The sequence below is a fragment of the Salmo trutta genome, chromosome 26 (genome assembly GCF_901001165.1).
Source record: "Salmo trutta chromosome 26, fSalTru1.1, whole genome shotgun sequence".
Classification (NCBI taxonomy): Eukaryota; Metazoa; Chordata; class Actinopteri; order Salmoniformes; family Salmonidae; genus Salmo; species Salmo trutta.
This window is the reverse complement of record NC_042982.1, coordinates 1,080,424-1,105,892: the sequence shown is the minus strand read 5'-3', so window position 1 is coordinate 1,105,892 and position 25,469 is coordinate 1,080,424. Positions and strand designations below refer to the sequence as shown.

General features: G+C 42.8%; 2 protein-coding genes across 5 annotated transcripts in view; both read right to left on the bottom strand.

Moving 5' to 3' along the window:
- LOC115162857 (coagulation factor IX-like) overlaps nucleotides 1-5,444 on the bottom strand; it is a 34,983-nt gene extending 29,539 nt beyond the window's left edge. The window contains exons 1-2 of one of the 2 annotated variants that reach the window (XM_029714304.1): nucleotides 5,391-5,444; nucleotides 4,448-4,614 (exon numbers count right to left, since the gene is read on the bottom strand). In XM_029714304.1, the coding sequence (XP_029570164.1) occupies nucleotides 4,448-4,537 (90 nt within the window). In that variant the 5' untranslated portion in view covers nucleotides 4,538-4,614; nucleotides 5,391-5,444. Of the gene's footprint in view, nucleotides 1-4,447; nucleotides 4,615-5,234 lie in introns of both variants that reach the window. The other variant, XM_029714303.1, reaches the window with a different exon arrangement.
- Nucleotides 5,445-8,320: 2,876 nt separating this feature from the next.
- The window catches only part of LOC115162855 (diacylglycerol kinase delta-like), a 61,507-nt gene continuing 44,358 nt past the window's right edge, over nucleotides 8,321-25,469 (bottom strand). For 2 of the 3 annotated variants that reach the window (XM_029714296.1, XM_029714297.1), the window contains 8 exons: nucleotides 21,817-21,951; nucleotides 21,245-21,399; nucleotides 20,801-20,912; nucleotides 14,165-14,257; nucleotides 13,914-14,033; nucleotides 12,322-12,439; nucleotides 11,060-11,190; nucleotides 8,321-9,125 (listed from right to left, as the gene is read on the bottom strand). In XM_029714296.1, coding sequence (XP_029570156.1) covers nucleotides 9,039-9,125; nucleotides 11,060-11,190; nucleotides 12,322-12,439; nucleotides 13,914-14,033; nucleotides 14,165-14,257; nucleotides 20,801-20,912; nucleotides 21,245-21,399; nucleotides 21,817-21,951 — 951 coding nt within the window. In that variant the 3' untranslated portion in view covers nucleotides 8,321-9,038. The remainder of the gene's footprint in view (nucleotides 9,126-11,059; nucleotides 11,191-12,321; nucleotides 12,440-13,913; nucleotides 14,034-14,164; nucleotides 14,258-20,800; nucleotides 20,913-21,244; nucleotides 21,400-21,816; nucleotides 21,952-25,469) is intronic. The other variant, XR_003869655.1, reaches the window with a different exon arrangement.

Here is a 25,469-nt window from a genome sequence, read left to right as displayed (position 1 = left end):
CCCGTCTGTAACAGTGCTATCTTTATCAGCATCATACAAACTGATAGTATTTAAACCACGTAAAATATGCATCCAAGCCAAACTGAAATGTTATCAAACATGTTGGGTCATTTCACAGTTTTACATTTCCTTAAAACCGGTCAAACTGGAAATTTCAATTTAAAAAAAAATTGTGATGTAAACTAGATTGAAGAATTCATAAATGTATTCTGGTGAGCAAGGGTTTATTTAGTGTTCTAGGGCAGTAATGATGGAAGAGAAACTACATGTATCTAATTATAGACAAGTTGACTAACAAATAGCCTATCAAATGTCGGAAATTGTAAGCAGGAACATATCTAAATTAGGCTTTAAAAAATAATATCCTGCACCCCCTGTCAAAAATGTGTTATGCCGTCCGTGTCTGTACAGTGCATCTTCAATCTGCCTATTTGCGTGTAAAGGGTCGGGTGCGGGACTCAAATTTTCACTTTAGAGTCGGGCGGCTGACCCGCACATCACTAATGTGGTTCTCTTTCAATTATTCTGTTTGACTAGTGGAATTCACCAGAATCTCCTAAGTAGCTTGAATAACCAATCATACAGGTCGAGTGGTGAACGAGGGAGTCCTTCCCCTCATACTAAAGAGCCACCCGCCTGCCCTCTGATCATTTTCGCCTCTCCTCTTCATAGAAGAGTTCTACTTAGCTCATCTCAGCACGACTTGATCTGTTTTCCTCTAACTGTTCAAAGGTGCGCCGTCAAGGTTACGGCGCCGAGCGCAGGATTTATCAGCTCTCATCTTTTGTGTTAGGTGTCTTTACCGAAAGGAAATGTTTTAGCATCCCTTGCAAAGTTTTGCTGCTAACACACTCCACCAAAGAGTGTGCAGAGTTGTCCAACGTAGTTCATCTCCTACACTTAAATCGAGTGGGGAGAAAAATAAAATAAAAAGTAAAATGAGACTGCTTCGCAGACCCAGCCCTCATGGGCTGACATCTTGGATGGCTACCCCGAGGACCTTCACCCAATTTTCCAGGGCTTGGCTCCAGAGGAGGGGGAAGGGGACCTCGTTTTCGAAGAGGACGATGGAGAGGGTATGACCGACCTCCTGCAGGCAACGGAGGAGGAAGAGGACGAGGAGGCGCAAGCCACTCTGCCCTCTTCCGCCCTTAGCAGGGCATCAATGGCAGATGAGATATTTGCTCATTGACGTCTGCAAACAGGCAGCTGAGCCTTGCTATGAGCCGTGCAGTGGTTGGGGAGAGAGCCCTGTGGCTCAACCTGTCCAGCCTGATGGACGCTCATTTTCACTTTATTTTATTTCACCTTTACTTAAGCATCCTGCCAGCACACAGGTTTCTGAGGTTTGCTTTTCAGGGCACAGCCTACAAATACCTCGCTATCCCATTCAGGCTAGCGTTAACTCCCCGAACGTTCAGCAGGTGTGTAGAGGCAGCTCTCTCACCCCTAAGAAACAAGGGGCTAAGAATCTACGCCTACATAGACGATTACCTGCTTTGCTCCCTGTCCTGTGAGGAAACGGTATGAGACACAACTGAAAAAGAGCTGTTCGGTGCCAACACAGAGAATAGAATACATAGGCGTAAGGATTCTCTCTCTGATCAGGCAACACTAGGAAGACGGCATTGCGTCTTTCTGACAGTGCCTCTCCCTGTTCCGCAGGGGGTGCTCGGTCATGTTCAGGATGGGTAGAACCACTTTGCCTACTAAGGTTGAGAGACTTCCAGTGCTGGGCGTTTGCCCAACGCCTGTGTGCATGGCGTCACCTCAATCGGCAGATAGATGTGACCTCCGCATGTTTTTTGCCTCTCCATCACTTGAAGAGCCCCTCGATCTTATTTCATGGCATTCCCCTAGGGGTAGTGGCAACAAGGAAAGTGGTGACGACAGATGCGTCACTCACAGGCTTGGGAGCAGTTCACAAGGGAAATGCAATAAACATACCCTACAACTCCACATTGCTCACATACATTTTCTACCCAACCAATCGGAATTGTCACGTCTTGATCAGAATGGACAATACGACTGTCAGGGTAGCACTCGCTCCCTGTGCTTACACAGACTATCCTCCTGGATTATTCTGTGGAGCAGAGCACACCTAATGCCCATATGTCCCTGGAGTACTGAACATAGGAGTGGACTCATTTTCCTGAGGGAATCCCAATCTAAGGGACTGGAGACTCCTTCCCCAAGTGGTGAAACAGATCTGGGAGAGATACGGTCAAGCGTCCGTTGATCTCTTCGCAAGAAAACACATTCTGCCCGATACTTTTCAAGCAAGCAGGAGACGCACCACTGGGAGTGGGGACGAGCTGGCACAACCTTGGCCAAGGGTGTTGCTTTACACTTTTCCTCCCCTCAGCCTCACTCCCCATTCTGGCCAGAGTGAGGAAAAGGGCTTATCCCTTATCTTGATAGCCCGTCGATGGCAATGCAAGCTCTGGATAGCGTAGATCACTCCCCTGCTATACAACAAGCTTTGTCAACTACCGTTACGCAGGAATCTGCTGACCCAAGCAAACAGAAAGATTTTCCACCCTCACCCGGAAATCATGGCCCTCTGGACCTAACCCGTGAGAGGTTAAATCCGGATGCAACTGGCTTGCCTCTTGTAGTCATTGAGACAATCCAGAGTGCTAGGGCCCCTTCTACAAGCTCACTGTATGGAAATAAATGGTGCGTTTTTTAGAAGTGGTGTGACCAAAAACAGATCATTCCTTACCAATGCTCTGTATCTGAAGCTTTATACTTCTTGCAGGACCTTTGGGACAGAGGGAAGGCTTTATTCACTGTCTAAGGTCTATCTAGCCGCTATCTTGGCCTGTCATATAGGCTTTGTCAAGAACATGGTGGGAAAACAAACCGTTATGTCATTTCATGAAGGTGGCACATCGCTTATGTCCAGTTCTCAAGGATTTAGCCTCATCATGGGATTTGTCTATTGTGCTTGAGGCTATTTCACAGCAGCCTTTTCAGCCGTTGGAATGTGCTGAGATTAAATAGCTTTCCTTTAAAACCGCATTAAGTGAGCTACATGCACTGTCAGTTCACCATTCGCGCCTGCAGTTTTCCCAGGGCTTTTCCAAGGTCACCTTGTTGCCCAACTCCGCTTTATGCCCAAGGTTAGTGGCAATTACAATTGTCTCGCCTCGAAGCTTGTGAATTTCCACTAGCCAGTTTTCCTTTCTATGGAAAAGGTGCGGCTGCACCGTTTGTGTCCAGTACGCACGCTGCACATATACTTGGATAGGACGAGAGCTTTGCGCAAACAACTCCGTGTCCTGCAAGAGGAGGCCCCTCTCTCGTCAAAGATTATCACATATTGTGGAAGCTATTATATTGGCCTATAAAAGCAAGGGGTTACAGCCTCCAGAGGCCCTAAAGGCTCACTCCACCAGAGCTATGGTTACCTCTTGGGCAATGCTCAAAGGCATGTCCTTGCAGGAGATTTGCGATGAGGTGTCACTATTGGACTATCTTGCTGTTACTGAAAATACATTCCAGACCATGAAATGCAATGCTTGAATTTATCATTATAAAAATGTATTTTATTGGCCTTTTTTTAAAAGTTGTGTTTCTTTTCAGGCCATGGTTGGCCCCTTACTGAAATGTAACTATGCATGGTCCAGGACCCTGTTCTTATTCTATTTTCGCCTCCCCCTAACAACCATGAAGAAGCCTTTTTGATTTGGATGTTTTTGATAAGGAGCTGGGAGGATTGGAATTAAATCGACTTGTTTTGGATTTTTTTTTTTATGAAAATGTATAAAATATTCTCTTTTTTATTAAAGAAGGCGTTCTTTGGTGCATATTGTCCTTAGTGTCGGGGCCTCTGAGGGTTGATGTTGAGACTATCCGGCTTCGGAGAGCGTGTGCGATAACGGGAGTTAGCCATATCCCAATAGTGAGATGTCGAAACAAATAATTGAAAGAGAACTAAAGGCTACTTACGTAACTCCGGTTCTTTGATATTATGAGTGAGACAGCTCACCACATTTTCCTACCTGCAAGAGTCTGAGGAAGTTCTGTACGCTCGAGAATGATCCGAGGGCAGGCGGGTGGCTCTTCAGTATGAAGAGTGGTGCACCGACAGACATATATGGTTGGTTCTTCGAGATACTTAGAAGATTCTGGTTAATTCCACTAGTGAGATGTGGCACTCATAATATCAGAGAACCGGAGTCACGCAAGTAACCTTAAGTTTGTCTTCCAGTCAATATGATCCAATCCCTATCTAATCAAGGCTCAGTAAGTCTATACATGGTATTAAAATGTATCTCTTATTGGTCAGATGAGGGCACAATCAGAATGTGGTCAAAATCCTGACATAGGACATGTTAGTGCAAACTGCAAAGTTTGAACAGAGTGTTCATAAGCTCTGGTCCAGGGGGCTAGTGCAAATTCCCTGCACCAGAGCTTTCATGTGATGGAGCTGTTCTAGTACCGTCTTCTCCTTGGTCTGGAAGATCTCGGCAGCCTCCTCCTGGGAACAGGTCTCCTCATAGCACTCCCGCTCCAGGTTGCCGGGCATCATCTCCTCAAGAAAGAAGTTGGCCCTGGGCCGCCGGGGCCCTCGGAGAAGCTGCACTGCATGCCTCTGCTCCAGAAACACTGTACAACAGAGTAGGGTGAAGTTGCCCCTAAATGTTGATTTTGTGTCAGTTTAGCATTATCCCCACTTATGGTTAAGGTTAGGATTGAGGGAGGGGAAGCTGATCCTTGATCTGTACCTAGGGGAAATTTCACCCCAGAGTGGGAACAACACCGCAGTCCTCTGTGGCTCAGTTGGTAAGAGCATGATGCTGACAATGGCAGGGTTGTGGGTTCAATTCCAACACAAATGTAGGCCCATTGAAGAAAGAAGTGTCTAAGTTGCATTCATATACAATACTGATGTCTATTGACCATTGCATAGCCTTGCTGGTTTTAGTTGTGTAGACAAAAAAGTGTCTTAAGTGGCATTCATATACAATACTGATGTCTGTAACCCATTGACAAGAGCTTTGAGCAGAGATTTGCTGGTTTAGTTTAGCAGCTTAATCATATCACTGAACTGAGTTCCATTTTAAGCTACTGGAGTGAGAATATCAACCATGTACGACACCCATCACAAAAGTAAATATCTCATCAAGTATCTAGTAACCTGGAATTGAGGTAGGTGGTTTAATTACAGATTGCAAATACAGTACAATAAATGGGCACTTTCCACTGACTACAAGGTGAGGTGTTACCTTTTGATTCAAACAGCGAACCGACTGAGACCAGAAGTACTGTGAGGAGCCAACCGTCAGACTGTGACATACCTCCAGTCCAGGTAGAAGTTGAAGGGATTGAACTGGGATCAGCTTGGTTCACTAATCTAGATTTAGTTATGAGAGAGAACCTACCGTTTTCTGTGGGTGTCTGCTAAAATGGTGGCTTTTCCCCACAAGCTCGGCAATTGATCTTTAACTAGATTCTAAATATTGACGCAGTGAATCATTGGCACTAGCCAGGGCAGCATTCAAGTCACTGAACAGTTTTGCACTACTCATCATACTTATGTGTCTGATTCTAAAGTATCATGAGACAATGTTTTATTGAGAAACACATTTTCATCTGCCATAGTCCTAAAGTGTGGCCAGGGAATATTCAGCACAATGTTTCACCTTCAATTTATGAACTAAACATTTTTAAACAATTTAAATCTTGAATGTAATCCACGTGAAGGGAATGACTAAATAAACATATCCAAAGACCCAACTCACACAGACAATTTTTATTACAGGATGGTGGTATTTCACTGTACAAGACAGACATATTACAGCCCAGGGGGTCGGGCTTATGTACATGGAAAAGAGAGGTATAGTATTCAGTATTATTTCTAACGTATAAATTATCAATAAATACTGGAACGATAGAGACCGCTTCCCAGGGGTTCACGATTCAGGACAAGCAAAGAAAAAAGGGACAACCCCAAAGGTTGTGAGGAGGGAAATGATATGACCATACAGACCATAATAATGAGAACATAAAACACAACTCTGACATCCACACAAGACTGAGCGGGAGAGAACGTGACTAGGCCAAAGAGTTTCTCCTGACCCAGGTACTTGACCAGGAAGTACACTGTGCCTACTTATTATACCCTAGATATTCCCTGAATCCCAAATAAACCCCTGGTCCCTACCTCTTATTCACTTGTGCAGACCTAAGAGGATAGGTAAGAGCAATTGGTGACAATTCCACCTGGCCCGTCAGAGGGCAAAACTGAGCTACCACCATATTGCTTATTTTCCTATCCAATCCTCTCAGATCTCCACAAGTGCCAACGGGGGTAGGGGCTTGTGGTCGAGTTGAGTTTCAGGATATAACATGGTCAGGAAAAACTAGAGGCTCGTCCGGTTTCTTGGACCCAGATTGAGTTTACTCATGAACTAAAAAGCACTTCTGAGGAAGATTCTCCATTAAGTGTGCCTTTCTAATCCAGAAATAGGCTTAATCTGGGTCTGGGAAACTACATTCACCGAGGAGAATAATCTTAAAGCAGTGTTCATTGTTTGAAAAATGCGACACAGATCTACTGTAACTCTACTTGACACCAAAGAGTGCCGAGGCGTGCTCCACAGACCCCGAGACCTGCCCGATATGTGACAGTTTGTAGGTTATGTAAGGCACGGTTGAGTTTGGCTTTACCCTACATAATAAGTGTTGTTCAGTAGGTGGGAAACATTTTGAAACAGGGAGACTACCTGAATCTCTGATAAGAACACAGATCTTTGTTTTTCCTTGCCAAACGTTTGACTACGGTGTGCGCTACTGAACACGACCGTCGGGGGCCCTTCACGCTCTAACATAGGACGTCTGGTGACAAAGCAGGGTCGTCTAGTTTACCAGCCCCACATTCAACCTAGGTAGTTGAAATTGTAATCTGTATAAAAAGGACACGGATGAGGAGAGACATACAGAGAAAGAAATTACACATGCACATGGTTCGATTCATTAGAGTGATTGGTTGATTGTCACTGCTTATCCTTGTAGTTCAGACCTCTTCCAGTCTTTCTGTTTTGGTTTTGGGAGCATATTACAGTACCTGGCATCCCGCGTCATTTTCAGAAATATCCTGGTTCAAACACATTCAAACTCTGGGACAACATATCCGGTACAATGCATATAAGAAATAAATAGATGCATATTTCAACACAAAAAACGGTTCCATCAGTCTTTTCTATGGAAATATAGTCTTTGAGCTGCCCCCATACATTGTGCAGCTCAAAAGACACCTCCTAGTATCCCCCATGCACTGCATTACCTCTTGACCAGAGGCCTATGAAGCTCTAGTCAAAAATAGTGCACTATATGACGAATAGGGTGTCATTCGAAATGCAGCCTTGCTAGTTTCTACATCTTTCTTGACTTGGCTAACAAGCTTCTAAAATGTATCAACGGTTTAGGGCTAGGCCCCTTTTTTCTCCACTTCCTGTCTGAATGATGCGTCCAACGTAAACTGCCTGTAGCGCAGGCCATGAAGCCAGGATATGCATATAATTGGTACCATTGGAAAGAAAACACTTTGAAGTTTGTAGAAATGTTAAAATAATGTAGGAGACTATAACAATAGATATGGTAGGAGAAAATCCAAAGAAAACCCAACCTGACTTTTAATTTTTTTTTGAGAGACCATCCTCTTAGAAATGCAAGAGAACGGTCATATTGAAAATTAGCTTCCTGTATGCAATTCCTATGGCTTCCACAGGGTGTCAGTAGTCTATGTTCAAGGTTTCAGGCTTGTAACTTCAAAAACGAATAAGAAATACATTTTTAGTAGAGGGGCACAGTCTCGGAAATTCGTGTTTGAGCGCGCCATGAAGACATTACGCACCTACTAAAATCGGTTTCCTATTGAACATACTTCTTTCTGAAATAAATATTATAGTTTGATTACATTTTAGGGTATCTGAGGAGTAAATAGAAATGTATTTTGACTTGTTGAAAGAAAGTTTAGGGGTAGATTTTTGGATTCTTTCTCTGCAAGTTGAACGAGTGGATTACTCAAATCGATGGCACCAACTAAACTGACCTTTTGGGATATAAACAAGGATTTTATCTAACAAAACGACACTACATGTTATAGTTGGGACCCTTTGGATGACAAATCAGCGGAAGATTTTCAAAAAGTAAGTGAATATTTAATCGTTATATGTGAATGTATGAAACAATCGCATGGCATGTTTTCGCTGTAATAGCTACTGTAAATCTACAGGGCAGTTAGATTAACAAGAATTTAAGCTTTCAGCCGATATAAGACACATATGTACATAAATGTTTAAAACCCATAATATTTATAATTATTTATTTGAATTGCACGCCCTCCAGTTTCACCGGAAGTTGGGTGTCTAGCCCTAAGAAAAGTTAAATTGATCTAACATTAATTGGTGGAGTCTGGCGCTGGTTTGTTGATAAGGCATTCTGGGTAGTTGAGTTTCTGTCGGCAGGCTTTGTTCCTGGTAGTCAGCTCGACTGGATTCCGTGCAATCTCTCCTGACTTTCCTCTCTCAACTGACGTCATTGAACACCCCTCCCCTCCTCACACAGGGCAGCAAAGATTAGGGGCGGCAGGTAGCCTGGTTAGAGCATTTGTCCAGTAACCAAAGGTTGATAGATCGATTCCCCAAGATGACAAGGTACACATTTGTTGTTCTGCCTCTGAACAAGGCAGTTAACACACTGTTCCTAGGCCGTCATTGAAAATAAGAATTTGTTCTCAACTGACTTGCCTAGTTAAATAAAGGTTAAATAAAAAATATAAAATAGTGGTTTGGCCTCCCCTGTTTGCAGTTCAGTTGGTTGCTTCTGGACGCTGCCGAGGTGGAGAGTGAAGAAAGGCACTGTGTTAAATCTGATTGGTTGACTAAACTCAAATCCATATTTGAGGGTACAGAGGTTAAGGTAAGTGAGTTGTTGGTACCATTGCGTTCAAGCTGTTCAGCGCGGCTGGGCACAGTCAGTTTGGGTAGAGGCTCTGGTGCAGCACACACAGACGTACAGGAGAGAGCCTAGGCTTCTCTGGCAGTGCTGCGACTCAACACTCGGATACCCTGGAGGATACGCTTCATGTGGCCAACCTTCGTCACCCCCAAGTCCTGCATTGGACGGACAGACACACACACACATTAGAACAAACACCAAGGCACACATATGGACCCATGTAGCATGTAGGGTCAGGATTTTTTCCAGACGTCACCTAGCAGGGAAAACTCTAAGCTCTATATAGACTATAAATAATTTAAATCAATGACGAGGGAATAAAATCAAACACTCATGGTAAAGCCCCAGAGTAGTGAAACATAAGAAAGCTCTACCTGGCACCTGAAACAATGGGTGTGTCCCAATAATATATCCTTTCACATGACGTGTGCACTTGTTCACAGTGTTGGGGAAGCTACTCTGAAAATATAGTTTACCAAGCTACAAAATTACTTCACAATGGAAGAAATTAAGCTATCCTTAAGAAACATAGTTCACTTAACTAAAGTTACTTTGAAAAAGTAGTTAACTACATCCAAACTATACTGAACAAAACATTTTATGCAACAATTTAGAGACACCACATGTTCAGGCTATCCTAACTTCAAATTCTTAACTTTTATCTACTATAACTATACTGAACAAAGATATAAATCTAACACACAAAAATGTCTAAGATTTTGTTGGGTTAGTTCATATAAGGAAATCAGTCAATTTAAGCCCTAATCTATGGATTTCACATAACTGGGAATACAGATATGCATCTGTTGGTCACAGATACTTAAAAAAAAGGTAGGGGCATGGATCAGAGAACCAGTCAGTATCTGGTGTGATCACCATTTGCCTCATGCAGCGTCGCACATCTTCTTCACATAGAGTTGATCAGACTGTTGATTGTGGCCTGTGGAATGTTGTCTCACTCCTCTTCAATGGCTGTGCGCAGTTGCTGGATATTGGCAGGAACTGGAACACACTGTCGTATACGTCGATCCAAAGCATCCCAAACATGCTCAATGGGTGACATGTCAGGTGAGTATGCAGGCCATGGAATAACTGCGACATTTTAAGCTTCCAGGAATTGTGTAAAGATCCTTGCGACATGGGGCCGTGCATTATCGTGATGCGGCATTTGGTAGAGAAATTATCATTCAAATCTCTGGCAACAGCTCTGGTGGACATTCCTGCTGTCAGCATGCCAATTGCACGCTCCCTCAAAACTTTAGACATCTGTGGCATTGTGTTGTGTGACAAAACTGTACATTTTAGAGTGGCCTTTTATTTTCCCCAGCTCAAGGTACACCTGTGTAATGATCATGCTGTTTAATCAGCTTCTTGATATGCCACACCTGTCAGGTGGATAGATTATCTTGACAAAGTAGAAATGCTCCCTAACAGGAATGTAAACAAATTTGTGCACAATATTTGAGAGAAATTTGCTTTGTGTATATATGGAACATTTCTGAGATCTTTTATTTCAGCTCATGAAACATGGGTCCACTTTACATGTTGCTTTTTTTACATTTTTGTTCAGTATACTTCGTGGAAAATTATCATATTGAAAATGTTATAGATTACAAATTGCACTCCGGAATCAGATGCTAACATAATGTGTAATTTAGCCTTTTCAACACAAAAAAACTACGTTTCAAGTGAAAATTAGGCAGGTCTGATGCCGAAAAAGAAAGGAAATCTGGCCTACTTTACCCATATTTTCGGTTCTTTTTGCAAAAGAAAAGGTGTGTAGTTCCAGTAGTTAGCTACATGGCAAAAAACTACTGAAAACACTACCAAGATTTGAATTTAGTTCAACTACAACCAAGCTACAGCAAAATGTAATTAAATTACTAGTTGAACTACATTTGGTTCTCTACTCCCCATCACTGCTCGTTCACTACCTCCCACAAACCTAAAAGCATTGGATTGGTGGAGGCATGGCCTAGTGGGAGTTTCTTATGCCACTATTTCCTTTCAAATGAGTGAAGGGAAGTAAACAAGCGCACACTTTGGGAGGAAGGAGAGATATTTGGGACAGCCTGTATGTGTGCAGTACCTTGAGGTCCCTCCTCTCCAGGTGCAGCAGCTCGGCACCACGCACGTCGTGCCCAATAAAGATCTCCTTGTACTCGGTGAGACAGATGATCTCCAGCCAGGCGGCTACCTCCTCTGTGCCCCACTGGTGCACTGCAGAAAGCAAGACCCCCTTCAGACCCCCAACACCACGGACAGACACCACAGAGAGACGCCACAACCCTGCCACAGCCCTTAACCGCAGCTCTAGGGTCAGATGAACCTACCGTCAATACTAACGTTGACCATTAGGGGGAAGAAAAAATATATGACCCTGTATCAGTGGTTAAGGGGAACTTCGACCTACTACAGCCCATAAACTGGGCCAGTGTACATTTAGATTGTCAAAAGATGCTGATCTAAGGTCAGTTTTGCAGTGGTGTAAAGTGCTTAAGTAAAAATACTTTAAAGTTCTTCTTAAGTAGTTTTGGGGGGTATTTGTACTTTACTATTTATATTTTGGGCAACTTTTACTTTTACTTCACTACATTCCATTTACTTCCTTACTCCCTACATTTTCCATGACATCCAAAAGTACTTGTTACATTTTAAATGCTTAACAGGACAGGAAACTTGTCCAATTCATACACTTATCAAGAGAACATCCCTGGTCATCCCTACTGCCTCTGATCTGGCATACTCACTAAACACAAATGCATCATTTGTAAATAAAAAAAAATGGTGCTTTGCTTAAAATAAGCAATTTGAAATTATATATACTTTTACTTTTGAAACTTAAGTATATTTACAACCAAATGCTTTTAGACTTTTACTCAAGTAGTATTTTACTAGGTGACTTCCACTTTTACTTGAGTCACTTTCTATTAAGGTATCTATACTTTCACTCAAGTATGACAATTGGGTACCTTTTCCACCACTGCAGTTTTGTGGTTTTTAACTTTTAATGGTTTAAGTTAAGATCAGGGCAGGGTAAGCTGATCATAGATCTGCGTATACGTTCTACCTGGAGCCACTGGGCCAGGAGCTCTGCTTATGATAGCCAATCAGAGCGAAGGTGTTGATTTGGTTAACCAATCAGAAGAGAGATCGGTGGTGTGTGGAAGGTTGTGCAGACCTCAGATAGAATTGAACGTGATTTTCAAAGAGATTTGACCCTGATTTGTCATCGTCCGAACATTATTTAACCCAGAGTGATCCAGACTAATTGCTGAGAGAGTGATCCAGACTAATTGCAGAGTGAGTGATCGAGAGAGAGAGAGAGAGAGAGAGAGAGAGTAATAGTACCTGGCAGTGTGAGAGTGGCACAGGCCTCCTTGTTCTTGTTGTTTTTGTCCTTCTTGAACTTGGGGACGAGACAAAACTTGGCACTGCGGCTACGCTTGGAGAAATCAGCCAGGTGTCCCTGCAGAAACACAGACAGGTTAGAGAAAGACAGCCAGACAGACAGGTTAGACATTGGGTGATATAGACTGTCCAGTACTATTGACCCACAGAGGTGAACAGTTTTACTCTAGCTTAGCACTAAATTAATCAATCATCAAGACCTTGATTAGGTAGCCCTTTCCACTCGTACCCGTATACAGGTTGAAAATTGCAGATTTGGACACTGATAAGAGCCTAAATTGGAACACAGTAACATGTTATACATGACGTCAGGGTCTCCACTTCACAGATCTGTATTGGTTTTGACTGACAGCCGTTCTGAACTTGAGCACCGTGCGATTATGAAGTGGCCCCCATCCCTCCCGCTAATTGGGCAACTTTTCCACATTTATTGTTGTCTAAGTGTGGGAAGTGCTGTAAATTGCGAGGACTCGAAAGATGAGACGACGTCGATTATAATAAATACCGCTTTGATGTCCGACAAGCAAGCCAAACACCTGCGAGTCCAAATGTGCACTTCACATTTCCATATCATAAAACTCATTTAATATACAGTTTCAAATGTTTATGATCAATATGTTTGATGTACAGTTACAAGATGACATGGCGTTACACCCTAGGTTGTCCCGAATAGAATGAGGCTGTTTGCTGTATTACTATAGCTCCTCAACGGCACAGGTAGGAGAGATCAAAAAAGCCCCTTATAGTTGAAGACTGTTCTTTGAGTCATAAAAGTACATTGAAATTACTTTGGAGAGAAGGGTGACAACTTGGAATCACCAGTTAGACCTCTCACTCAAACCTTTGTCATTTTTTTGTTTGTCCTTTTGCACCTACCCCAAATGTTCTTATTATTTTACTGAATGTATCCAGAGTATTTTCAGATTTTGTTATCAAAAAATGTGTCAAAGTACAGCAAATGTAAAAAGTACAGTAAATGTAAAATGCACATAAAATCAACAGTATAATGTTTGGATTCAGTCTTGTGTCAGGTGAACTGTTGTGTTGTCACCTTTAGTCTAATAATTTCCCCATAATCTCCAAACTGTTCCCTTTTAACTATTCACACCAGCCACTTACCTCAGTGTTTTTCAATCTTAGTCCTAGGGACCCACAGGGGAGTACATTTTAGTCCCGCTCCAGTAATGCCACACCTGATTTAACCCCTTACATTTGTGGGTATTGGCCAATATGGATAGGGCTAAATTGAAATGTTTCTTACAGAAGTGGAAATATGGAAATAATCTATAATAATAATAATAATAATAATCCATGGTTATAGATTATTTCCATATTTCCACTTCTGTAAGAAACATTTCAATTTAGCCCTATCCATATTGGCCAATACCCACAAATGTAAGGGGTTAAATCAGGTGTGGCATTACTGGAGCGGGACTAAAATGTACTCCCCTGTGGGTCCCTAGGACTAAGATTGAAAAACACTGAGGTAAGTGGCTGGTGTGAATAGTGTGTGTGGTGGCATCTAGATCTACCTCATCATCCCCAGGTTGGATGAGCTGACACAGCCAGGGTATGTCTGACAGTCTGCGTAGCTGCTGAGCCACAGTGCCCAGGGCTTCAGTCAACTGCTCCTTCTGTGGAGGGTCCAATTGCTGGGAAGACATTCGTATTTACAAAAAAAACATATTGAACACCCCCCCCCCCCAAAAAAATAGACGCAGGCAGCTGCACACAGGCAGACAGACACACCGACAGGCAGGCAGACAACAGCTTTGAGACTTACCAGGCACATCTTGCCTGCCAGTAGCAGCTCTGTCTCACTGTGAAGGGCCTTGACGTTACTGACCATCTGAACCACAACACTGCAGTTCAGACCCTGCGTAGAACCAAGATGAACACAAATAAATGACATATGTACACAAACCACAGATGCATTTAGTTAACCACAGAAGCAGGGGGACAAAGTGCATTGTATGTGTGTGAATACTGTATGTAGGTTGTGTAGATATCTAATTGATTTGATTTCAAATGTCATACACCATTTGGTGCCCACTGCCCAGCCCATATGAGCTTAATCACAAGACACAAATCATCAAAGCGCAAAACAAAATGACATATTACAATTTAAGATGTATATATTGCATTTGTAGCATCTATATCTACCACTTGGTCACATTGTAAGGTTAAGGTTAATTCATATAAACAATACATTTCTTCTTCTCCCCTAGAGTTTGGAAATAAATTGGCCAATGTCAAATTCTTCCTTTCTGAAAATAAATTCTAGCCTGTGTTCGTCATGTAGCCAGACCACCTCAGGCTGAGCATTACAATTTTTACAGAAAAGAACATGGCTCCGATGGTCACATTGCAGGCTTCATTGTTGTGTATACACTATCATCCTCCCAGACACCCTATGGTGATGAGCAAATCTGCAGGTCTCCCCTTCCTCAAATGGGTCAGCCAACTGACGCTAAACAACCCTCTAAACAATCCCAGCACTCTCACAACAAACAAATAGAGGCAAAGACACACAAATGTACACACTCACACATACACACACTTATAATAAAATGGACTATCATTGCAAGTTGACTACTTGCATTTACAGTAATGAACTACAATTTATTAATGTGGAATGGCTTGATAATCAAAATAGAATGGATGGAGGAGATTAGAGCAGCCATCACTGAGGAGAAGGAGACAGCAACAATCCTGGCTGTGGTGGTGAAATGGAAATAAGACGAGGTGCAAAATAATGTGGAAATAGAGAGAGTGCGCAAGGACATTGAGAAAGAGAAGGGAGTAATTAAGAGGGAGAAGGAGGAGGATGAAGAAACAGAAACACCTAGGGTGCGTTCGCACTCAAGAGTGCGCTCTGAGCGTTCGTAAATTCAGAGCGTTGTCAGATTGTCCTTTCGTAAATTCGGAGTGTTTCGTTCTCGGTGTGTTCAGAGCACACACTGGGAGTAGGGTTGGTGCGAGCGTTCTGACCTCACAACACCAGTAGTCAAGCACCCAAGCTAACTGGCTAACGTTGGCTAGCTTGCTAGCTACTTCCAGACACAAATGAGAAAACATCCCAGCAGAGCTGGTTAGGCTGTTTTCATGTTACCCAGACCATTGGTGACTAACTGTGCTGCTTCAGTTATTATGCACTGGCACACTCAGACGAGAGTGCTCTGAAATTTGGAGTAGATAGCCAGAGCGAATTAACAATGTCCATTGCAAATGCACAACGACTATACCACTTAGCTAAGAAAGACGTGAATAATTAAGTCAATAAATGTTGGGTAGTTAGTTAGATGGCATATAGTTAATATACTGGCAAGTCCGATATACGAGTAGCCAACTAACGTTATGTTTGGTTGCTAGCTAGCTAACATACCGGTACATACTGCTGTAATGATATTCGGTTCGTACGGATACTGTAGCTAACAAATGGTCAGCCAAATGTCTGGTGTAACTTAACGTATTTGAAAATTCCTTTATTACATTGCTCAACATTTTCTTAACATTTGTCATTAGTTAAAGCAATGAATTTGTATCCACTCTCGTCAGACTTCAGCTGCATATTTTCTGCCATTAACTTCAAATCTGAAAACGTGTAGCCACGCACATTTTCTGAAGAATTGCATTATGGGCCCTAAAAGCACAGAAATAGTGTCCACTGCTTGTATACTTCGTATTTTGGCAACTTTAGTACGACATCTGGGAACTTTTGGATTACTATCTATATCCATACCACGACCAATAAGCATACTACATACTCAATTTCCATCACAAATAGTATGGTTAGTATGAGTATTCGAACACAACTAATGTTACAACGATGGAGTGGATTGAGTCACTGATGTGATCTTCCTGTCCGGGTTGGCGCCCCCCCTTGGGTTCGTGCCGTGGGGGAGATCGTGCCGTGGGCTATACTCGGCCTCGTCTCAGGATAGTAATTTGGTGGTTGAAGATATCCCTCTAGTGGTGTGGGCTGTGCTTTGGCAAAGTGGGAGGGGTTATATCCTACCTGTTTGTCCCTGTCCGGGGGAATCGTCAGACGTGGTCACAGTGTCTCCTGACCCCTCCTGTCTCAGCCTCCAGTATTTAGGCTGCAATAGTTTGTGTCGGGGTGCTAGGGTCAGTCTGTTATATCTGGAGTATTTCTCCTGTCTTATCCGGTGTTCTGTGTGAATTTAAGCATACTCTCTCTAATTCTCTCTCTCTTTTTCTCTCTCTTTCTCTCTCTCTCTCGGAGGAACTGAGCCCTAGGACAATGCCTCAGGACTACCTGGCCTGATGACTCCTTGCTGTCCCCAGTCCACCTGGTCGTGCTGCTGCTCCAGTTTCAACTGTTCTGCCTGCGGCTATGGAACCCTGACCTGTTCACCGGACATGCTACCTTGTCCCAGACTTGCTGTTTTCAACTCTCTAGAGACAGCAAGAGAGGTAGAGATACTCTCAATGATCGGCTATGAAAAGCCAACTGACATTTACTCCTGAGATACTCCTCCTCTAGAACCACTGTGATTATTATTATTTGACCCTGCTGGTCATCTATGAACATTTGAACATCTTGTACATGTTCTGTTATAATCTTCACCCGGGCACAACCAGAAGAGGACTGGCCACCCCTCATAGCCTGGTTTCTCTCTAGGTTTCTTCCAAGGTTCCGCCCTTTCTAGGGAGTTTTTCCTAGCCACCGTGCTTCTACACCTGCATTACTTGCTGTTTGGGGTTTTAGGCTGGGATTCTGTACAACACTTTGTGACATCAGCTGATGTAAGAAGGGCTCTATAAATACATTTGATTGATTGGAGTGTCATGGACTCCATTGATCACTGGAGGCAGAGGCTTGAGGAGATTTAGAAGACTAAATAAGAAAAAAGGTAGTGGAGGAGAGAGAGGTCATGATTAAGGACAAAGAAAGATTTGAGGAAGATAAAAGGGCCTTCATCAAGGACTGAGAGAGAGGAGGGTGGGTAACAGATGGAAGACTGAGAAAGACAGTTGAGATAGTATGCTGACCATAACATTAACCCTACTACCCGATGTCTTGTTTTGACTTTGTTTCAGATTTCAAAGGGACTTTGTGCCACACCTCTGGTGTTTTCCTGCGGGGCACCCCCCTCCATGTTTTTTTTACGCCATAAAAAACACATTTTCTTGAAAAAAGTATTCAAAAATGTATTTTCCTTGCATTTCAAATGTTATGATAACTTACAAATGTAACATCCAACTGGACATCCTAATGTTGTATTTAGGCGTTAGTGCCTGTATTTGACCACTAGAGAGCAGCCTCTTATAGGCTGAGGAACATTGATGACATCAGGAATCATACACAAGTCAATGGGGGAAAAATGCAAGGTCATATTCGTCACTTTACCATAAGGTCTCTGCTAGAGTGGTCATATCATGGAACATGACAAATAATTCCAAAATCAACCTTTCGCCCTTCACTTTACTGTATCCTCTGTAACTTACAATTCACATAGCTCTAACATTCTGTTGCGGCCAAATATATTGGCATTTTTCTTAAATAATTCCCTATTTCTTCTAGAATAAGTTGAAATTGAAAAACCACACCTAATTGGGATTTTAAACATTATAGAACCAGTTGTATTATTGTAAACTTAAGTTCACAATTTAAATGTACAAATGAATGACAAATGGCACGGACAAAATTATTGGCACCCCGGAGCTAGTACTTGGTTGCACAGCCTTTGGCTAAGATACACTATATATACAAAGGTATGCTGATACCCCTTCAAATTGTTGATTTGGCTATTTCAGCCACACCTGCTGACAGGTGTATAAAATTGAGCACACAGCTATGCAATCCCCATAGACAAACATTGGCAGTAGAATGGCCTTACAGAAGAGCTCAGTGACTTTCAACGTGGCACCATCATAGGATGCCTCCTTACCAACAAGTCAGTTTGTCAAATTTCTGCCCTGCTAGAGCTGCCCTGTCCACTGTAAATGCTGTAATTGTGAAGTGGAAACGTCTAGGAGCAACAACGAAGGCCACACAAGCTCACAGAACAGGACCGCCGAGTGCTGAAGCGCGTTGCAACACTCACTACCAAATTCCAAACTGCGTCAGCACAAGAACTGTTCGTCGGGAGCTTCATGAAATGGGTTTCCATGGCCGAGCAGCTGCACACAAGCCTTTGTTCACTTTGCGCAATGCCAAGTGTCGGCTGGAGTGGTTTAAAGCTCGCCACCTTTGGACTCTGCATCAGTGGAAATGCGTTCTCTGGAGTGATGAATCACACTTCACCATCTTGGCAGTCCAATGAACGAATCTGGGTTTGGCAGATGCCAGGCGAAGGCTACCTGCCCGAAAAAATAGTGCCAACTGTAAAGTTTGGTGGAGGAGGAATAATGGTCTGAGACTGTTTTTCATGGTTCGGGCTTGGCCCCTTAGTTCCAGTGAAGGGACATCTTAACTCTGCAGCATACAATGACATTCTGTGCTTCCAACTTTGTGGCAATAGTTTGGGGAAGGCACTTTCCAGTTTCAGCATGATAATGCCCCCGTGCACAAAGCGAGGTCCATACAGAAATGGTTTGTCGAGATTGGTGTGGAAGAACTTGACTGGCCTGCACAGAGCCCTGACCTCAACCCCATCGAACATCTTTGGGATGAATTGGAACGCTGACTGCGAGCCAGGCCTAATCGCCCAACTTCAGGGCCAACTTCACTAATGTTCTTGTGGCTGAATGAAAGCAAGTCCCTGCAGCAACGTTCCAACTTCAAGTGGAAAGCCTTCCCAGAAGAGTGGAGGTTGTTGCAGCAGCAAAGGGGGGACCAACTCCATATTAATGCCCATGATTTTGGAATGAGATGTTCAACAAGAAGGTGTTATGCAAACGCTTCTTGTAGCCATCAATGAGCTTGCTGCAGCTTTCTACTTCCAAAACCTATGGCGAGATCTGAAAACAGCACTTGGTGGCAGGTACCACTCAAATATTGAAGAATTAGAGCAGTTTCCTACTGAAAAGTGGGACAAATTGTCAGTAGAAAGGTGCAGCAAGCTCATTGATGACTACAACAAGCATTGGCAGTTATCTTGGCCAAAGGCTGGGTAACAAAGTACTAGCTTACGGAGTGTCAATCATTTTGTCCATGCCATTTGTCTTTTTTTTTCTAAATTAAAATTGTAAACTTAAGTTTACAAAAATAAAATTGGTTCTGCAATGTTGAAAATCATTTCAGAATTATTTCAGAAATAGGGAATTATTTAAGAAAAGCGCAAGTGTGCCAATATATTTGGCTGCAACTGCATGGTCAAGGACTCCCATTGCTCTTATTAAACCAGAGAATTGAGTGAAAGCAGGAGACTCGCACTGAAATTCACTGCCGTAAGCTTGCAGCTTATGGTATTATAATAATATAGACATTGGCGTCAGACTGAAAGTGTCTGAAAGTGAGGGTGCAATTTTATTTTATATTAAACATTTTAAAACAATTTCCTTCAATTCTACACTTTCTTCACAGGGGGAATCCATATTTATCAACAGGACACAACTACATTTCTTAGGTTTTGCCACAATAAATTATATTGAACTCAAGAACTCAAATGAAAAAAACAACATATTTTTAGAACACAAGGCCAGAAAAAAAATGATGCATTTATCTAGGCCTGCCAAAAACATGGTAAAGCAATTCACTTTTTGTCCTGAATACAAAGGGTTGTGTTTTATTGTATTTGCCCCATATTACTGATTACCACTCTCTATTTTCAAGCATAGTGGTGGCTGCATCATGTTATGGGTGTGCTTGTAATTATTAAGGATTGGAGAGTTTTTCAGAAGCACAGGCACCAGACACTGGGAGGTGAACTCACCTTTCAGCAGGGCAATAACCTAAAACCCAATGCCAAATCTACACTGGAGTTGCTTACCCAGAAGATAGTGAACGTTCCTGAGTGGCCAAGTTACAGTTTTCACTTAAATCTACTTGAAAATCTATTGCAAGACCTGAAAATTGTTGTCTAGCAATGATCAAAAAACAGAATTTAGAAAATAATAAAATGGGCAAATGTTGTACAATCCAGCTCTTATAGACTTACCCAGAAAGACTCACAGCTGCCATCGCTGCCATAAGTGATTCTACAAAGTATAGACTCCGGGGTGTAAATACTCATTTTTAAAACATTTTCTAAAATGTAAAAAAAACATGTTTTCACTTTGTCATTATGGGGTATTGTGTGTAGATGGGCGAGGAAAACATTTTGAATCTATTTTGAATTCAGGCTGTAACACAACAAAATGTGGAATAAGTTAAGGGGCATGAATACCATATGAGCCAAAAAAGATTGGCACTCGGCCACATTTGGCATGCGGGACGTATTTTGGGCACCCCTGTACTACTAGAAGTTGGTTGACTGGTATAAAAGAAAGGTAGAACAGGAGCCCCACGTACCCCTGTGCTCTTGGAATTGGCGTAGACCACGTCCATGGCCTTTGAGCTTGCATTGACGGCGTGGGCCAGCTCCTGCTCCATACTGTGGTGGGACTGGGCGATCTCTCGGATACTGGGAACACACAGACAGTTTGTCACGACATCGAACATCTAATGTTACTGTGAAACTACACTGCAAGCGTTCCGTAAGTGCTGTTTTTGGCATGCTACTGTATGCCAGAAGCAGCAAACGGAACATCGGAGTGTCTGATATAGTTTGGCCGTAAGATGACCTATTGAGGGCATTGTATATCATGGGCTGGTACAAATCCATTTAGATTAACTGAAATTCCAATTTGAGAAAATTATTTTGTTCCACGAATGTTTCAATCTAAATGGAATTGAACTCTACCCTGCTTTAATCTAATGCTATTATTAATTAATAATGAATTCAAGTAACCTTACCTGTGGATGAGAGCGCCGGCCGCCTGGCCAAACAGGTTGATCTGGGAGGCTTCTTCCTCGGATACGATCTCCGGCTGCAATGCATACTGGGGCAGCGGACGGGGGAACTCGCACCTCTGCTTGTCTTCCCATGACTTCAGCGTGCTCTCAAAGGCCTTGGACAAACAGGCAACAGGATAAATAAAATAGAATAAAATAAAATAGCCGTATTCTTCCCAGAGGGAACAATAGTTGTGGTAAGTTAGATGCGATACGTCAAGTAAACATATGACTGCAATATAACGGCAACAGTTACACAAGACAGATACAAATACTATACAAACAAATCATGTCAATTACAACTGCAGAATATGATAAGGTGAAGCTGTGCCTTTTCGTGATAATTTGCACTTTAATGTAATATATACACAACAGCGTATTCACGGAATGAGCCTCAATTTGTCAGGTTGAAGGCCAATGTTAGGCGGTCCGGACCACGACTGGACCTGGAAAAACTGGATCCTAATTGGTCAGGCAAAACTCGAGGCCCTAGAAATAAGGCATCTAATATGACACCATAGATGTGTACTCACTCTGTCTCTGGTGAGGGTCTGAGTGCGGTTCTTGTGGATAATCTTGATGTACCCCGGGGGCTGGACCCAGGCCTCTCCGTCCACCTGCACCGGCACGCCCTCATCCCCGAGGATGGTGATCTTCACTGTACGACACTGCAACAGGAGAGCAGATGGGGAGAAACATTAAACCAGACAGTACGCTATGAAACTACGAAAGAGACTGTTCATTTGCTACCAATGTCCATATTCATGGTCATACGCACACGATTAAAAACATAAGTGCTGGGCTAATAAAGTATACATGAAAATAACAGAAAGGCCCGCACACTGTATATGCTTCCATTTACAACCCTCAAAAGGGATAGTTCACCCAAATTGCAAAATTACATATTGGTTTCCTTACCCTGTAAACAGTTTACGGACAAGGTTAGACAGCAATCGATGATTTGCTTTTGCTTACCTGGCCACCGTTTCCAAATGCACACTTTTTAGCATTTGTGGCACAAATCCAATGCAAGTCAATGGTACCGATATAGCATTTAGCTACATGTCCAAAACATCTATTTGTAACTTTATACTTCAGGATGATTTGGATAGGAAATCAATTCCAATATCGGTACCATTGACTTACATTAGATTTGTGCCACAAATGCTAAAAAGTTAGCATTTGGAAAAAGTGGCCTGGTTAACAAAACCAATGCGTGGATTATTGTCATATCTTGACCATAGACTGCTTACAGGGTAATTGCGTGATTTTTGTGAACTATCACTTTAATGACAATGTTCAATGTTTTCAATCTCTTTGATGCATTTTACAGATGTAGATTTTCAAAACTCTAAACTGATAACACTAGTAATGTCCCCTGTGTAATGTTCAGAACCTTTGATGGTGCATTCATTGGAGTTGAACACATCTTTCACCCGAGTCATTCATGCAGAAAACATATTCTTCATGAAATACCATTTCATTTAGTCACCAATACGTCAAATAATTATCAGGTCAACATTTAGTGATTTTAACAAACATTTAATTCAATAGCAAAAAATGCAAGGCACGGGGGCAGAGCTAGCATGTTGGAGTGAACGGCTGTGTGAGAGGCTCCTGCAACTTTCTTGCGAAATAATCTAACCTAACCTACTTTATGGCACTTTTTACAACAAACGTTTCTTTCTAATACAATATTGTAACTTTCTATGTGAAAATGCCGAGTAATAAGCGACCAAAGGACAATAAATCCACTTCGGAGGACTACTCCCCGCCAAACAACGAGACAGACATGGCGGAAGGCACAGGTAACAACGTGACACTTACAGAACTTACCCGGGCTTTGGGAGAACTACGTGTTGCTATAGCTGAGGATCTTAAGGCTACTATTGCTGAACTGGACACTAAAATTGAGAGCACCATTCGAACGGTCGCCTCCCAGGGCCAGAGTATTGTGGACCTTAAGAAAGCTTCTGAATTCAACGCTGGTAGGATCGACGAGTTAGAGAAGCTATGCACGTCATTGCAGGATAGTGTGGAGAGGCTTTCTGTGAAAGTGGTCGACCTGGAGGGCCGATCCAGACGTCATAACCTTCGCGTTGTTGGTCTGGAAGAGGGGGTGGAGGCGGGCTCTCGCCCCACTGACTTCTTCGCCAAGCTATTGAAGGATGCAATGGGAACGGATGTTTTGGCTTCAGATCCCCAACTGGACCGTGCACATCGCGCCCTTGTCCCAGTGCCTCGTCCGGGCCAACTTCCTCGCCCAGTAATCATCTGTTGTCACACTTTCAAAACCAAGGATCTTATCCTGCGCGAGGCTCGAATGAGGGGCAACCTGTTACATAAAGGGCATCCCTTCCGTGTATATGAGGATTATGCGCCCGATGTGGCAAAGCACCGCGGCGGCTACAGAGATGTCACGACCAAACTCCAGAAACTCCATCTTCGCCCAGCCTTGCTCTTCCCTGCAAGACTAAGAATTACCCCGCCTTCCGGGGAGAAGATTTGGCTCTCCTCGGTTTTGGACGCAGAGAAGTTTATCCGGGAATATACGCCAATCCCCCGTACAGGTTAGAGTGCCTTGTCATTGTGTGTTAGGGTCTGCTCATGGACTCGAACCCATACTATACCATAACAGGTGAAACCGTACTAAACGGTCTCAACAAGGGCTACCGAACATGTAACACGCTGAGCTGACCAATGGAGGGCGGTTAGAGCTCTCATTTAACGTTAATTTCACATTCATTCCGACTGGGTTTAGGGCCATGCCTGTTTGGGAGGCCTTCCATTTCCATTTACGTCATTTAGCAGACGCTCTTATCCAGAGCGACTTACAAATTGGTGCATTCACCTTATGATATCCAGTGAAACAACCACTTTACAATAGTACATCTATATCTTTTTGGGGGGGAGGGTAGGAGGGTTAGAAGGATCACTTAATCCTATCCCAGGTATTCCTTAAAGAGGTGAAGTTTCAGGTGTCTCCAGAAGGTGTCTGATCATTGACACTTTCGGACGGATATACTTATATTCCCCCATTTTTGTTTTGTTTCGTTATTTATTTTTCAATTCTCACATTATTCCTATTACCATACCATTTATTTATTGCTTGCGGGGGTCTGGGGGGGATGGCTGGGAAGGGGCAGATGCAGACACCTGGATAGCAAGTTGATGTTTTGTGCTGTTCTGCCTTTGTCATAGCCTGGCCCGCTCTCACGATTAGATTCCCACCAGCCCTCCGTGGTGCTTGTGTACATATGTGGGTATGTGTGTATATACATGCGCACATGTGTGTGTATGTATACACGCATGTGTGTGTGTGTGTGTGTGTGTGTATATGTGCACATGTGTGTATGTATGTGAATATGTATGTATATATTATGTATATATAGAGATCAATATTTTTGGGGGATTATTTTAAAAATGATTTATTATTTTTTTGATATTTTTTTTGATTGGGGGGTACATTCAATTTATCAAAATCCTTGTTCCCATCTCCTAACCCACAATATGTAATTGTTCTGCTGTCTATGTCGGTTGCTGATGGTTTATGTTTAGACCGGCATTGCCTAGCAATATAATCTTGTGATGCTACATCTTGCTTATCTCAGGGATTGACCCAAGATGAAGCTTAAGTGCACAATATGTTTAAGTTGCAACTTATTCTGTTTAGGTTTAATAGATGCTAATTGAACACTTTAATCGCGGGAGCCTCCTCAGTTCATATGTTAGTAGAAGTTCTAGGATAGTGAGACGTGAACGTACAGTTGGGATTTTATTTTTATTTTACCTCTTGTTCGAGGTCGCACCGTTCTTTTTTGGCATCGGCCAGACAATGTGTTTATTATTTTTATTTTCATATTTTTTTTCTCTCCTATTTGTGTATGCCTGTTAAATGTGGGTTGATGGGAGGGGTAAATGTTGGGGAAAGTAGGGGAACGTGGTGGAGAGTAAAGGTGCTTGCAGGGGGGGAGGGGTGGGTTGGATACTGCTCGGGTGTAGGTGCTACATATGCTGATCGTGATGGTTTGGTGCGCTTTCTTACCTTTTTAGTGACTTACATGTTATGCAGGCCACCATAGGAACTACAAATGAGAGGTGGGCGAGGCTTACATTCACTTCCTGGAATGTCAAGGGTTTAAACGAACCAATTAAGAGAGGCAAGGTCCTAGCCCACTTGAAAGCA